This window comes from Triturus cristatus, chromosome 3_2 (genome assembly GCF_964204655.1).
Source record: "Triturus cristatus chromosome 3_2, aTriCri1.1, whole genome shotgun sequence".
NCBI classification, from domain to species: Eukaryota; Metazoa; Chordata; class Amphibia; order Caudata; family Salamandridae; genus Triturus; species Triturus cristatus.
Window position 1 is genome coordinate 788,438,368 of NC_140584.1, and position 16,373 is coordinate 788,454,740.

Sequence of the window (16,373 nt, forward strand, 5' to 3'; positions counted from 1 at the left end):
TCAGTGCTGCGTCTCTCTCTCCCAAAAAGCAGACAAATAGAGGAGGCTCCTGTTCTCAGTTAACTAGCCTTAATCAGTGTGAATTTTGGAGGGCCGGAGGTGGTGGTTTAAAAGGAGGTGCGCAATAGAGCCATATTTACATATACACACGGACGGTTGCGCAACAGTATCGGTCTCGCACTGCCCTGTTCTATCTTTTAGCCCTAGTACCCCGGAGTCTGTACAGTAACATGCCTTTAACATTCGGTCCTCTCAGCACTTCTTAAACCAGTTACAAGTACTGCGCGTACGGTACGCAGCCCTGCCAACACTTTCGCACCGAGTCTTGCGGGGCACATTGCACCTGTAATGCCGGGAAGAGTCATCACCAGGCCTCTCTCCCGTGACTAGTCCTCACCGGGCTTCGCCGACAGACTATATACCGGTCTAAAAATAACTCGCATTCACAGTGCCATGTACGGGAGCGGACGGACCACAACCACGTCCAATCAGCGTCCATAGACTGGCGATGCAGGCCACACCCCACCGCCGTCCCTATTGGCCGCTCGTGACGTCTAGCTCGCACCCTCCTCTTTACCCTATAAGGCCACGCGCTACTTTTATTTGGCGGGGCTAGTCGGACTGGTAATTTGGCGCATGCGTAGTAGATAGAGTGGCGAGAAAGGAGCTGGGGGAGGGCGGTTAGGAGGAGTCAAGACCAATGGGCGTGGTGTTAAAAGATTGCACAGCAGGCACGGCCGGGGGGGTTAAAAAAACAAAACAGATCGCGAGAGGAAGAATGCACAGCCCCCCTCCCGTGGTAACAAAAACATTGAGACGCAACGACTATATGCGGGGAGCTGGCAGCAGTGCTTGGAGTGGATAGCAGGTTGCTGTCAGCGCAATAATCACATCCCCGCCTCAAGACCTGCAGGAACAGTTCGGTGTCTGTAATGCAAACGAATGCATGGTTCACGAGCATCCCAGCTGATCAAGGATGTGCAGGGACCAGTCGTCGTCTAGCGCAGGGATGGAACCTCTTTTGTATAACCCTTGACTCAACGAGAATTTGCAGGGACCACAACCCTATCCCGGGACGTACAACTGGTTGCACAGCACGGGCTGCCTGACACAGGAGCTGAAGGAACCAAAGCACGGGAGAGTAATTGGGCGCAGTGTGTATGGTAACCCTCTGCCGACCTGGGACTTTAAAGGGACACAGGAGGACACGGGGACTTTCAAGGGACACATGAGTTCAAGCATCCCTGTGTGGTCAATGAGCTTCGGCTGCCACAGCTCAGGAAAAATAGTGAATCTGACTGCATGCAAGAGTACTCCCGACCCTTGACCTGCAGGACCCACTGAGCTGGGAAAGTGCGAAACTGCACATTGCACGAGCGCCCTTTGTGCAGTCAAGGACTTCCAGGGGCCCATTCCCAAGGGACAGACGTGAATCTGACTGCTCGGCTCGTCTGCACCGTCGTCAGATCCAGGAACTGTGAGAACCACCGCTCTGGGATAAAGGTGAATTTCGCTGTACCCTGCCTGAGCATCTTCGCCTCTTCCGAGACATACAGAGACGTCAGCTGTGTACAAGGCGTGCTACCAACAGAGCAGTGTCAGTGTACTATCTGCTCTCCCTGATTGAGCCAGGAGCTTCCTGGACCTCTCTGCTCTTGCACTGGAGTGAAGCTGCCGTAGGTTGCACGAACACCCCGTGCTAAGAATTGCATGAACAATTGCCCCTGTGCTGAAGTGTAGTTTGCCACAGTGGATGGCCAGCAGACACCCTTCCTCGTGGCGGGTTCAGACTGTGATCTGCCACAATTCGAGAGACCATTCACAATTCAAAAGCTGCAGAATCCAGAACTCTGTGTAGGAGTTCATTAGATCAGAGTGCTGAAGCATGCCCCAAAAGCTAGAGGTTTTTGTTCATTGTCGCATGCAGTTAACTACAGTGGGTTATAAGCTGGAAGGATAGTGCTGGACAGGAATGCTTTATGGCAGGATGCAGCGACACTCTCGGGTGCCTGTGATTTGGAGGGGCATTGGAGCCTTGGTAGGGTTGCAGTTGACCGTTGTATAGTCCAAACCCTCTTCTGGCTGGTTTCTTAGTTGTAGGGGCAAACCCTAGGTTAGGAGCAGCCCTGCACCACCTGGAGAGACTTTCTTCCCTGGTCCAGTGGCAGGAGTGATCAGACTCCAAGAAAGGGGGTACCACTGGCAACCTTAGCTGGACTGCCTCTCCCTGCCCAAGAGCTGGAGCCATCAGACACCAAATCAGGGGCGTCCCTGACCACCTTGGAAGCAGCTCCTCTCCTGGACCCACAGCTGTGGTCCAGTACAGCACTGCACTTGGGCATAGTCCTGTCCATTATCTGGATGCATCAGATCTCTGGACAGACCTTACAGCTCAGCGTAGAGGAGAAACCTCCCCCTTTCCTGACTTTTAATTTTTTTTCAAGCTGGGCTGCATCCAGCCCCCAGCCACCCCCTCCCTTCTGCATGCATTGACTGGAGGAAGCTGAGACAAGGACACTGGAGCTGTTTTTGGGTTGCACGAAATTAAACACTGAACAGAGGCTGCCCTGCCTGCCTTGCACAGCAAGCATGGATGTGTTGGCTAGTTACAGTATATTCCAGGAGCTGCAGCTAGTCCACGACACCGGCTATTTCTCAGCCTTGCCATCCCTGGAGGACAACTGGCAGCAGGTGAAATATTTCAATTAATCATATTAATGTTTTCGGTCTGGCTTGTTTGCCAGAATTGCCCATTTTCTATGACTTAATATACAGTGGGACGTAATTGAACCTGTAAATAATATTTTTTCACACATACCAACATTACCAATTCGCTCACAAAACATGGCACACAGACACCTGGCACATTGACATACACACATTTTACAATTCTGGTGTGTGCCCATACCATGCTATATGGTGATTGTTATACCGCTGTCTCACCTCCATTTTTACTGGCCCATTGTGATGAACTTAACAGTGTAATTATTTATTTTTCTGGTGAGTATTGTTTCTTTTATCGGTTGTGAGGGTGACTTTACTTTCCTATAGTTTAGTTGTGTGAGAGCAGCATCACACACAACGAGCAGACTGAGCCCCAGCAGCGTGTTAATGGGATTTCTGCATGCCTGGCTGCCCTTTTGAGCGGGGCTGTGTTACTTGTAACTCGCTGCTGTAATTCTGTAATGCAAGCATCAGGTCCACACATCTGTTCAACTTGACATCGGATCAGTTTAATAGGTAACCACATCTTAGAAACTGTTGCATGAGCATAGCAGCTTGCAGGAGCTCGAACGATTGTTGGAGTAGTTCCCTCGGAGGAGTCGGGTGTTTTTAAGGGACGTCTCTCCGGAGCCTGTGTGTCTTCCATTTTGCGTGTAGTAAAGAGGGAATATTCAGGCATGTTTAAGGGCTCAGGAAACATGCACGTAGAGTTATTCGTGGGTTAATATCAGTGTGTCTTTTCAGTGGTGTGCATGTGCCTTAAAGAGTGGGCATTTTATTTATTTATGTTTTTGCTCAAGGAGGATACCTAGATGGCAAAGGGACATCCCCCAAATCCCCACAAGGTTTCTTGCACAGCCTTTCCCTCCTCACTCGCCCCCAGGTATTTCTTAACCCCCAATAAAATGTGTATTGTTGGTTCTATTGTGCTTTTTGATGTTCCACGTTCCTGGTGACTGTACAAAGTGGCATTGATGCTCTGTGTAGTATCTGTGATGTCAAGCGCTCAACAGCTCAGCTATAGGTGCTCCCCACTAAAGAAAACTCCCAAATATACACAAGTGACAATAGTGCTAGCAGTACAAAGTCCAGTTGTTGAAGACAAGAAGCATCGTTGAAAGCCTTGTCATCAAATGTAACTCTTATAATAATTCTTTATTACATTCTGTAAGCCTGTAGATATTCCGGATCCTTCGTTTTCCTTGTGTGGTGAGGTTAGTGTATAGGGGGAGATACATCACTGTAATAAGAAAAATCTATTATGTGTCCTGAAAATTGTCTCCTACCAATGATTTTCTGCTATGTTTGTCCAGGAACTCATTTATTTTCCCACATCCAATATACATTTTTATTTCTCGTAGAGAACATACTTAAACATCTGTTTTCTACTTCCGCTGGCCAGTCGTCTAAAATTACTAACTTTTTATCTGCTAGAAAAGTATATTTCATGTGATAGATATTACAAGACTCCTTCCTGACAGGAAAAGTGGGCAGTTTCCATTTTCAAACTCCCATGGCACAGCAAAGAATATCTCACCATGTGAGAATGCTGTATGAGCTCCCCCCCCCCCCCCCCCCCCCATCGCCCCTTTCGTTCTGCGTGTGTGGAGGGTTGTGGGGAAGCACAGTGGTGGCTAGGCTACATGCATGTTCACTAATTCAATGGTATACATTAAACCTTAATGCAAAGAACACGCTCCCACCACTTTGCTCGAGGCTGCCTTTGTTTTCCCTTTGTCTTGCAGATGCTTAAAAGCAATAACCAAGACTTAATGCTTTGCTAATGCGTTTCGGTGATTGCAGCACTGGCTCTCTTCCTGAGAACCTTTCTCGTAATCAGCCCATGCAGTCTGCTGCAGAAATCGTTTAGGTTGAGCTCCAATACCTTTTTGTTTTTTGGGAGCCAGCCTAGAAGGATGAAGGGCCCCTGCATCGTGCAACTTGGAATATTCCATTTGCCTAGGTAAAAACACTTCTCAGTGATAATACTAAACATTTTTAAAGTGCTTCACAAACTGAGTTGGCTCTTGTCCTAGTAGGTGTTATCACGCCATTCTTTGGTACTCAATTATGAACCCTCCAAAACAATGACCGGTTTATTTGAACATGTGGCCTACATGTTACACACACACCATTGCAACAGGCATTCAATAATACCATCAACAGTTTCAACTATATTTTGTTCCAAGTATGAGCTATGCTAAGTGTGGGATCCAATCTCCCATTATAAGTTGCGCATGGATTTTCTCCCCATCAAGAATATGAATTTCTCAATGAGAAGCAAATGACAGCCAATGGGTATTTCCCAACTACAGCCAACTGTATAGAAACTCAGATCTAATCGAACGTGAAAATGGTAACTGGGTTGGGTGCCCCTGCACCACAAGTTTATAGTCATCTTCCCATGAATCTATACACCTTGGTTGGTATTCCAGTTGATTGGACTCAGACAGCTTTTACTGGGTCTAATTCTGGCATGCGCATTTTCCGAAATCTTCTGAAGGCTATGGAACAAATTCTAGTTGATTGGAGTTGTATGAACTATTGCAGTATAATGGTGGGTAGTGGTTTTTGTTGGTATTTTAATAACCAGTGCAATGTTCATTATTTAATGTGCTCTGAAAAATTAGTACAGTGTCCAAATACTCTTATACTACGACTGGATCTGGCCAATGCCATTTATACAAGACAACTGCAGTTTCTACTAGAAAGATGTTAGGCCTTTCTCGCACAGTGTCTGCACGATTGTTTATTTCTCTAGTCAGTCAGGTTGGTGCTTGTTTTTCTTCAAAAATTGATTTACCCACAATTATTCAGCATTGTTACCTTCTTTTTCTCTTTAGGAGCAAAATTGTCAGAAACATAGACAATAAAATGTGGTTTCTTAACCACGAGTCAGATGCAATTGTCTGGCTTCAACAAAGATGAGGACACATTTCCTTTTGTTAATAAACCCTCTGCTTATTTGGTGCAGCACTGGTACATCTGCTTCCTTTCTGTGGCGTTGTTATCATGCTAATTGAGCTGATAGGCTGATTATGATTCCATCAAGAAATCATTTAATTCCACCGTGCTGGTGATTCAGGCCCATATTAATAACAGTCTAGACAGCTCCATGCACGATCCTGTGTTGGCAGTGATCAGCAAGCCTAAGGCAAGCAGAGTGTGTGTGATGCTTCCTTCTGTAGATGTCGATTTGGCTCAGTAAGAAAGAATACGACAAATTGCACGTGTTTGCCCATAAGCTAGGGCTACACTGTCTATGCCTAATAGCTTTCAGTGCTCCGAAAGAAAAGAAATCCCCATTTATGTCGGTGCTTGTTCACCCTAGTTCGCCTGAACTCAATTGACTACTTTTGAAATCTAGTAATAAATTACATTATTGATTCCAGTGTTTTCCTCTTCAAAAATGTACTTATAACTTTTCTCATCGGGCGTTCTCATTATTAGTAATATTTTTGTTATTAGTCTGTTTGTCACCCGTCAAACTGCTCTCGACCCTCAGGAATTCGTAGGTTAAAATGTAAACACTGATGAAGTTGGGTCTACAAAGTATGTTAAAATAAAAATTCGCAGTGAATGTTTGTGAAAGATGCAAGACCAGGCGGCTCTGCATGTGAAAAGAAAGGGAGTAAAACCTGCTATGTGTCAGCAATGGTCTATTTTACAGTAAAACTGGTTAGGTTACAAGTGTCATTCTTTCTTTCAACAGATAGTATTCTACTGGTAGGAGCTGTGCAACATAGTACTAGCAAATGTTTAGAAGGAAAACGTGTTGTATGTCTCTGAATGGACATTGTTTATCATTTTCTTAACCTCTTGAGTGCCCATGACGAGATGGTCTCGTCATGGGCCGCGGTTGCGCTGTGCCCATGACGAGACTATCTCGTCATGAACCCCGCCCGCTAATGAAAGGGCCGGCACAGGGCGGGGAAAGGGCGGGGCACTCAAGGGGTTAATAAAGTAACATGAAGTTGTTTTTTCCTTCTATCTGTCTACAACCACCAGGACACTGGCGTACAGGATATGGCCTCATTGTTCAGTCACATGCACATGGACTGAAGCGTGCAAATAAATGGTGGCTATTACTGCATGGCTTTAAGGGGTGGGATCATTTTGCCATTTTCAGTAGAAGGTGATGACGGCCTTAGTACTTGGATGGACGGGTAGATTTCCTGCTTAGGTCCCAAATTTGAGTTTATTGGGTAATGTTATCTGATCTTATTGAGTTCAATCGGTAGAATTCAGAAGACATATTGAATATTGAGTTAGCTGTATTTTCCTTTGTTAAGTTCCTCAGTCCATTGGAAGTTTCAGACTTTTCGCCACCCATTACTTTGTAGAGCTGGGCGAGCCACTAAAAGCTCGAGCCAGGCTCAAGCCAAATGCCTGGCTGAGGCTCAGCTCGAGGTCCTCTTGGACCCATTAACCTAAATTGAGCCAATCTTTTATGTTGCTTCTCCCTTCCACACACACTCTAACCATATGCGCAAAGAATTAAAGAAAAAGGGCCTGATTTAGACTTTGGCAGGCAGGGTACTCTATTGCAAACGAGACAGAGCACAGTGTACGCCAAACTCTTGGTCATCCTGCCTCATTTAGAGATGGGCGGATCCTAAGCTTTCTGTCGATGGAGCCCTTTATGACTCTGTTGACCGAAAGCTTCCTCCAACGGTGCAATGGAGTAGGGGCCGTGGAGGGATGGACATTACACCATCTGGCCTATTTAGGGCGGATGGTTTGATGTCCTTTTTTTCTGTCCATCACTGATAGGAAGAGCCTGGCAGTGAGGGCCAGAAAAAGTAATAAGGACACACCCTGCTTTGAAGGGAACCACCGTCATGCTGGTTGTATTCAACACACAGAGATGACTACTGTGATATCGGTCATCTCTTAATTTGGTGGACAGTAGTCCATCAGAGTGGGGGACATAATATCCCACGCATCCTTAAAGGACTGTACTCTGTCCACCAAAGACTACATACGGCAGAATATATTCAAATTTGATGTAAAATGGACAGAGAACAAGATACTGATTTAGTGGCTTAATCGCACAAAGTGAATCCAAAAAAAACTGGGATCAGTCCCAGCTGTCCTACTAAACTACATTTTGTGATATGTGGCAAATATTTTTGTTCATGCACCTCATTTTTCTTCATTGTCACATACCAGAGCACCTGAAATATGAGGGACCAGGATGGGCTCTGTATAAAACCTATGGGTTTGATTTACCGGACTAAAATGTCACTCCACCTGTAATAAGAATCGCATACAGGGTGCATATGACAGCTGACTTGTCTCTGTTCACTATTGGCATTGTTATGTGGGTGGGGGAGGGACATGAATGTTTCTACACGCATGTTTCACATCTATTACTTTTAACCCCTTCAGCGCTGCGCGGATTTCCGCGCAGTGCTGAAGGTTCTGAGCGCGGGCGGGGCCATGACGGAACGGTTCCGTCATAAGCACAGCCCAACCGACGTGCATGACGGAACCGTTCCGTCATAAGCGTCAAAGGGGTTAATAAATTCCTCTCAATGTAGTCATTTTATCATATGTACTAAGCTGAAACACCTCTACATATTAAAGAAACTCACTTTTTGAATTTTTAAGAGAGTTTATTATATTTTGATGTGCTTTTTGTTCCACAATTTACATGACAAATACTTTCAGGGCTCAGTTCATGCACGGTCATAACCTTTGGTTCCGCTTCCACTGTCAAGTTTGTTGGCTTGGTCACCTCTATTATTTATGTCTGTTAGGTTGGGGGGAGGGAGCATAATTTGTTGTCACTTTTACAACTGGCTTAGTTAGCTTTATAAAAGGTATAAATAAAAATACACCCAGATTATACATACATATAGTGGCTTTTGGTCAGCCCTATTCACCCAATGACCTGTTCAACATTCATTCACTTTCTGCTTCTACTCACACTCCTTAAAACTTTGGGCAGTGTGTTATCCTTCTTCATCCATTAGCTCACTAACACTACTGACGGCAGCATTGTTAATGATCACACATACATATATACTTAAAAGAAGTGCATTTCAGTGCCAAGGTTGGTGGGCCTATACTTTATGCTGCTTATATTTTTTTTCTATTCTTTATCCTTTTTTGATATTTTTAAGTGTCTATGTGTATTTAAACTATACCTTCTGGTTGCAGTAATGCAAAGCCTATAGTAAATCCTATGTGCACCAATAAGAAGCATATTTTCCTCTGATTTGCATTAAAGTAGGATTTGCAGTCTTTTCTAATTGCGCCTGCCTGCTTGAAAGCACTTTTGATCTTCTAATAAAATGGTATGAAATGGTTCTTTTTTTTGTATTTAAAATGTTTATTGATAGCAAGCACATGGTCATACCACCACTATATGGGAACACACGTCCACACATTTAACTAAGTGTCTTAACCATGACTAGACCACGAGATTCAACGAGGTAACCATAGGCCTAGCCCATCTCAAGGACGAAATGCAAAATCTATCCTCAATCACCAATGAACTCCTAACCTCTAATAAAGCTACTAGCGACACCGTGAACCGAATTAGTCAGCAAACCAGTCGATACTTCACCATGAATCCCCACCATGACTATTCAACGCAGAATAAAATATCCTCCCCCAATGACCCGGATCTTCCTATGAGGGCTATGAATGGCCTATCTGACAATTACTTACATGACCTTCTCATATCGTACAACAGCCATAATGACAGTAGCAAGTCTTTAGATTGCACTATCCAATCCATTTGACCCAACCCCTACAGAGAACCCACTCACAATCACAGATCCATAATTAGGGAAAACCTTACAAAGGTCAACATATTGCAGTCTACCCTCCCTCACTCGACTAGCAAACTAAAGTGCGCACTTATCAATTGCAGATCGGCTAACAAACATGCTACAGTCATCTATGAGCTCATCCTCTCAAATGATCTCGACATCATCATCCTCACCGAAACGTGGCTAAAGAGCTCCTCTGCTCCCATCCTTGACTTACTGGTCCCCCCTAGTCATAATATACTTCGCCTGGATAGAACTGAGAAACCTGGAGGGGGGTTAGCCTGCATCTATCGAAACACAATCACAGTTAATCAAACAGACGCTACCTCCCTATCCTCCTGTGAATATCTCTGCACCAACATCTCTGACGACAAGGGCATCATCTGCAAACTTCACATAATATACCACCCTCCGGGTACCGCAGATCTTTCTGGGAGATTTCAACCTCCATTGGAACAATACTGGTGATCATGATGTAAACAGGCTCAAATCCTTTCTGTCAGACCAGGATCTGTCCCAATTCTGCGACAGCCCAACCCACAAAAAGGGGGAGACATTAGACCTCATCATAGCAAAATCAAACACTATATCACTAGAATCCATCTCCCCATGTGACTGGACTGATCACTACAGCATATTCCTCTCCATCAACAGTGAGGTAACTCCAAAACGAAGTCAACCTACAAAAATAAAACAATGGAAAAGGAATATCCAAAATATTAATCCCAACGCCTTGGTATCTCAATGCAATTCCGCCCGGATCCCCTCAACAGACATGGCTGATGTCCAGGATCTCACAGACTTTTACAATGACACTATGCTTGAAATCCTTGATAACATAGCGCCCCTCCAAGAAAAAAAATGTCTCCACAAAAATGTCCAAACCATGGTTCAATGAGAACCTAAACTCGGACCGACGCAAGTTAAGACTAGCTGAGCGAACATGGAAATCAGCACCCTCCACTGATCACCTATACCAACTTAGAGCGCTGAGAAATACATACAACAGAAAAATCTTAAAAGCTAAAGCAGACTTCTTCAAAACACAACTGAACCAAGCCATTAACCGTCCCAAAAAACTATTCGAAATCATAAAACAACAAGCCCGTAACTCTCCAAACGTAGCGGAGCTAAGCAACCCGGCTACCCCTGACTGCGACGAGCTTGTCAAATTCTTCCTACAAAAGACTAGAACCATTGAAAATGACATTCAGTCCAGGAAAGAACCCCAACAAACTACTGACCGTGAGCCTTTGCTTCATACACAGATCAAGGACCTTTTAAACTTTCCAATCGAAGCTCCAAAAAACAATGCCAACTGGCACTCCTTCTCACCCATCCCGGAACACGAAATCTATAGCACCCTGCTAGCGATCAACCCTGCCAATCATTTCTCCGATCCCCTACCCCCTACCCCCAGCCATATTCAAAATGATAGAGACCTCTATTCTACCCCTATGGGCAAAAATTGTTAACGCCTCTCTGAGGCAAGGCTCCATACCTGACTGCCTTAAAATATGGCAGGTCACACCTATACTAAAGAAAGCCAACTCCCTCTCCACAGCCCTCAACTACTATCACCCTATATCCAACATCCCCACTCTGGCGAAACTATTAGAAAAATGTGTACAAATTCAACTCTGCAACCACATCGAGAACTTCAACCTGCTAAACAAACTCCAATCCGGCTTCCGTCAAGGCCACAGTAACGAATCCGCACTCACCCACATAATGGATGACATTTTAAAAATGTTAGATCATAATGAATCGTGCCTATTGATACTCTTGGACCTATCTTCCGCTTTCGACACGGTTAAACACGGCAATCTACTGTCCTTACTTGAACGAAGGATGGGCCTAACCGGTCCAGTGTTACAATGGTTCATCTCCTTCCTAAGCAACAGAACCCAAAGAATCAAGATGAAGCAATCAATCATTATCTCAACCATCCATGGTCACCCTAGGAGTTCCACAGGGATCAGCACTATCACCAATCCTTTTTAATCTACTCATGGAACCCCTCGCCAATGCTCTAAATTCTGCAAACATTCTATATCACCTATACGCGGGCGACACACAACTATATATGAAAGTCTCCTCACCAGATAACTTCATCTCCCTCAACGCCATTCTTCATAATACCCAAAGATGGCTCAATGGCAACCACCTCATGCTCAATGCCAAGAAAACTGAATTCCTCCTCATCTCCCCTCCCAATCACACACCCAAGATAGACTTATGGCTGAAGCATCTAACTTCCTTCAATTGCACCCCACACATCATTGACTCCGCAAAATCCCTGGAAGTCACCCTGGACAAACATTTAAATATGCAGGCGCAAATCTACAATGCCACCAAGGGAGCCAATTATCAGTTGAGTATCCTAAGGAATCTTAAACCCTTCCTCCCACAGGATGATCTAAAAATGGCGGTACAAGCACTAGTACTATCGAGACTGGACTATGGAAGCACCACTCTATGCGGTCTTCCTAAATGTAAGCTAGCACCGCTCAGGGCATCACTTAACGCTGCGGCCAGACTGGTCACCGGAATAAAAAGAAATAACCACATCACCCCGGCCTTGAAGGCTCTGAACTGGCTAACCTACGAAGCGAGAATACAACTAAAGATCGCCTGCATGACACATAAAGCCCTACATACCAACACCCCCAGCTATTTAGCACAAAAGCTGGAACGGTCGGGCGGATGCAAACATTCGCGAAGCGCGAGCTCACTACTACTAAAACCCCACTCCTTCTACAAAAAGAGAACTGGGTGCAGAGCTTTCTCAGGTATTGCACCGAGGATCTGGAACACCCTTCCCCCAGATGTACGCAGAATCTCTTCCGAAAATGTTTCTAATGAACAAATTAACATCCTAAAACTTTAACTTTCTGATGTCTTTTGCCACGGATTGTATCCAAACACCAATGTCTACCTCTTTTGTATTGTATGCGATTTCCGATTGTATGAAAAAAAAAGTGTGTGATAACCGTGTACTGTAAAGCGCTCTGATACCCCCGTGGGTCATGTTCGCGCTATATAAAACTTTATAAATAAAAATAAATGGCCACCATATTTAGATGGTGGCATTTTTTTTTCTTCTTTTTATATTTGCGGCTTATGCTGCGTTAAAAAAGGAAACTCCAGGACAGCTTACCAAGACTAGATCTATTGGCTTGGGCTATGCTTGGTGTTTTCTGTAATTCTTAATTAAGAGACTCATATGCTTCATAATTTTTCATAGCTGGACAGGTTTCTACAGTCTCAAAATAGCTAAAATTATGTTAATGATCAGCCAGCATTATATGAGACCAGTCAGACACGTTGTCTTTGGGGCTTTGTAATTACATTTTTAATGTGTTGTGTTTGCTGCCTCTGAATGTGTCCGTTGTTCATTTTAATTGTTTTGCTTTTATTGTTGGCTTTATGACGTGCTTCAATTGTCCATTGATTAAGTAGTGAGCTATCATATTACAAAAAACTATGACGATCTCCCAGCGTTGCATGGTGGGAGACACATTTCCAGTGGTTGTGAGGCGCTACCACCTATCGTGATGAATTGAGAGCTGAGTAGTATCTCTGTATCTAGACTTGACCTATGACATGTGCGGCGACCTGCATCACAAAGTATTGTGGGGTAGTATGTATAAGATTTATGGATTAAGCTCACATTTACGGAAATGTTGCAGAGACAAGTGTAGGAATATTGTGAGTGTTGTAGTCACATAATTTACCAACTAAGATGATTCCGCACCCTGTGTTAGCATATTATTATGTTCAGTGGCAAGCCTAACAAGATGGAGGCGGTACAGCACTGATGATAGTCTGCTGATATACCAGCAACTTCTGGTTGTTTGTAGGCCACTCTGTAAGCGGGATAATATGAGAGTGGATTTTCCACGAGTGATGGTACGTCCTTTGGTTTTGGTGGCTTGGTCATTGACTGACGCTTTTGTACAAGCCAATCTGTGGATTATAGGTTTCTTTGGGAACTTCATGGTACATGCCAGGGGTATTAAAGTGCCATATCTGCATTACAAGTAGGACGGTGCCACAGCACAAATACACTGGCAGATTCATACAATACAAGTTTAACTATTAAAACTAATAATTGTTCGAAGGAGGAGGAGCCTAGCGCGCAACCAAGATGGCCGCGTAGGTGCGAGGCTCCCGAGGACCTCCGCGACCTCCTGAATAAATCCTGGAAATATCCTGTCTTTGTTAAGGGGACTGTGTCGGGGAACCCGAGCTGAGGCGCTACCCGTTTTTTGGGCTCGAATCGGACCCCGAACACCGGTGGGAGCATCGACTGAAGGTTGCGGCCTTCTCCTCGCCGGCCCCCCGGATTGGAGTAGTGGCGCGATCCGGGGACAAGGTGAATAACAGCGGCGTGCGGGGCTGGGCGACTCGCGTACCCCGCGCTTTCACCTTCGCTTTTGCGCCCTCCTTGCTCTCTGGCGAGGTCGGGCTGCGGAGCGGGGTGCGGTGGTGTGGCCTTGTCCAGGTGCCCAGCTGACCCGCCGGCGGTGGGTCGACCCGCGGCTCGGTGGTCGCCCCCTTGACACCCGTGATTTGGTGTGGCGGCCCGTTTGGAGATCTTGGCACGACGGTGGAAGGGCCAGCATGGCCACCAAACAAGATGGCGACCGTGCGAAGGTGAAGACGACCCGCCGTGGCACGGCGCACCAGGCCAATAGTATGGACCGCTACACGCTCCAAAAGGGTTCTCCGGAGACATCGCGGCCATCCCCGGTGGGCCCGACGGAGGCACCTGCCCAGCCAGTGGATCTAACCCTCCGGGACGTCATGGGCGCCATCGCTGAACTGAAGGCCTCAGTGGACCAGCGTTTTGATACCTTGGCGCAAAAGATTGACTCGGTCCTGGTGGATGTGGGCCTGGTGAGGGCGGACTTGTCAAAAACGAACGACCGAGTCGACTCCCTGACCCACACCACAACGAGCCTCACGACTGACGTGGTGGCCCTCCAGGGGGAGGTGCGCCGGCTTGGCCAGGCGAGCGCCCTGATGGACCGGCGACTGGAGGACTCCGAGGGTCGGGCCCGGAGGAATAATATCCGTATTATTGGTGTGCCGGAGGGACGTGAGGCGGAGGCGGCGGATCTCTTCGTGGAAGACTTGATCCTGACCCATCTCCAGCCCCGGGGGCTGAGTAAGTTTTTTGCGGTGGAACGTGCCCACCGGGTCCCCGGGGGCCGCCCTAAGACCGGTGCCCCGCCGCGGCCCCTCATTGCCCGAATCTTTAATTTTCGGGACCGAGATGCCATCCTCCAGACCTCCAGGCAACAGGGACCGGTCAGGTTGGACAACATGGACGTGAACTTCTACCCGGACTTTACCCCGGCGGTCCAGAAGCAGCGGCAGAGCTTTATTGGCATCAAACGTCGTTTAAGGGACCTAAATCTTAAGTACTCAATGCTCTTCCCGGCTAAGCTGCGGGTGGAGGTGGATGGTCGCACGCATTTCTTCGACCGGCCCGAGGCGGCTGGGGACTGGTTGGACACCTTGCCTGGGGATCGGGGCCGGGGGGGTGGGGGGAGCGCGGCTGGCGAGGAGGGCCCGCTGGACCAGAATTGAGGGGTGACTGTATTGCCTTGCTCGAGTCATTGTTCCTTCACCATATACTGCTTCAGTATGTTCCCCTCCCATGGAGGTCATGTGGGGTCTGCTGGGGGCTTCCCTCCTCCTCTGAGGGACTAGTTAGTATTTAGCTATGGGGCGACAGGCACACTGCACTTTGGGGGGGCTGTCTGGGCTCATGCAGGGGTGCAGGGAGGGGGGAGTTTTGTTGGGACCGGGGGGTGGGGGGGGGGGTGTTGTTTGTTCGTACCGCAAGGCAAACCCGCAATTGTTTTGTTGTCTTTAGACTGCTCAGTGGGAGACGACCGATTGTTTCGACGTATGATGGGGGGTAGGGACTTGACTGTGTTGTCATGGAATGTTAACGGCCTGGGGGATAGGATTAAGCGTGGTGTGGTCCTGCAGTATTTAAAACGTGTCTCCCCAGATGTTGTCTTTCTGCAAGAGACGCACCTTATAGGTAACACCTTTCATGCAATGAATCGGAGGGGATATCGTCTGGCGGCCCACTCTGGCTTCACCTCGGGTTCGCGGGGGGTGGGTATTATGGTTAGGAACTCGCTCCCGTTGGAGATTGATGAGGTGCACCACGATGAGAGGGGGCGTTACACTGCTCTGGTGGGACGTATGGAGGGCAGAGTGTTCAGTTTTGTGTCGGTGTACGTCCCGCCTGGGCTACAGGCCACTACATTTGCGGACCTGGGGCGCCTCCTTCTGGAACTTCCGAGTGGCCTGTTGGTGGTTGGAGGGGACTTTAATGCGGTTGCTTCTGGATCTATGGATCGCCACCCCCCTAGGGACCTCCCCCGGGCACAGGCGTGGCTGCCTGGCCTTTTAGACACACTGGGCCTGGTGGATTGTTGGCGCCTAAAGCATCCCGTATTGCAACAATACACCTTCCACTCGGGGGCCCATGGTAGTCTTTCGCGGCTTGATTACATCCTTGTCCCGGCGGCCCATGCCGGGAGGGTGGGGGAGGTGCGCCATCTGGCACGGGGTATTTCAGACCACTCCCCATTGTTGTTGCATTTCGATGTCTTCCCGAGGGGGGATGGCAGGGTGGCCCCGATTAACGCCTGGTATCTGCGCGACCCCACCATTCGTGCCGACTTGATCACATCCTTGCAGCGCTATTTTGAGGAGAATGTGGGGTCGGTCCCATCTGCCATCTCCCTATGGGAGGCTTTCAAAGTGGTTCTCAGAGGGGAGGCCCTCTCCTTTATTGCCAATGCCCGGCGGCGCGAGCGGGAGGAGGTGTCCCGGGTG

The 16,373-nt window shown here is 47.2% G+C and overlaps 1 protein-coding gene across 1 annotated transcript in view; it reads left to right on the top strand.

The window, feature by feature from the left end:
* The first annotated feature begins 693 nt into the window (after nucleotides 1-693).
* KLF7 (KLF transcription factor 7) overlaps nucleotides 694-16,373 on the top strand; it is a 221,676-nt gene continuing 205,996 nt past the window's right edge. Inside the window, exon 1 of the mRNA XM_085648885.1 lies at nucleotides 694-2,691. Within this exon, the coding sequence (XP_085505011.1) occupies nucleotides 2,590-2,691 (102 nt within the window). The 5' untranslated portion in view covers nucleotides 694-2,589. The remainder of the gene's footprint in view (nucleotides 2,692-16,373) is intronic.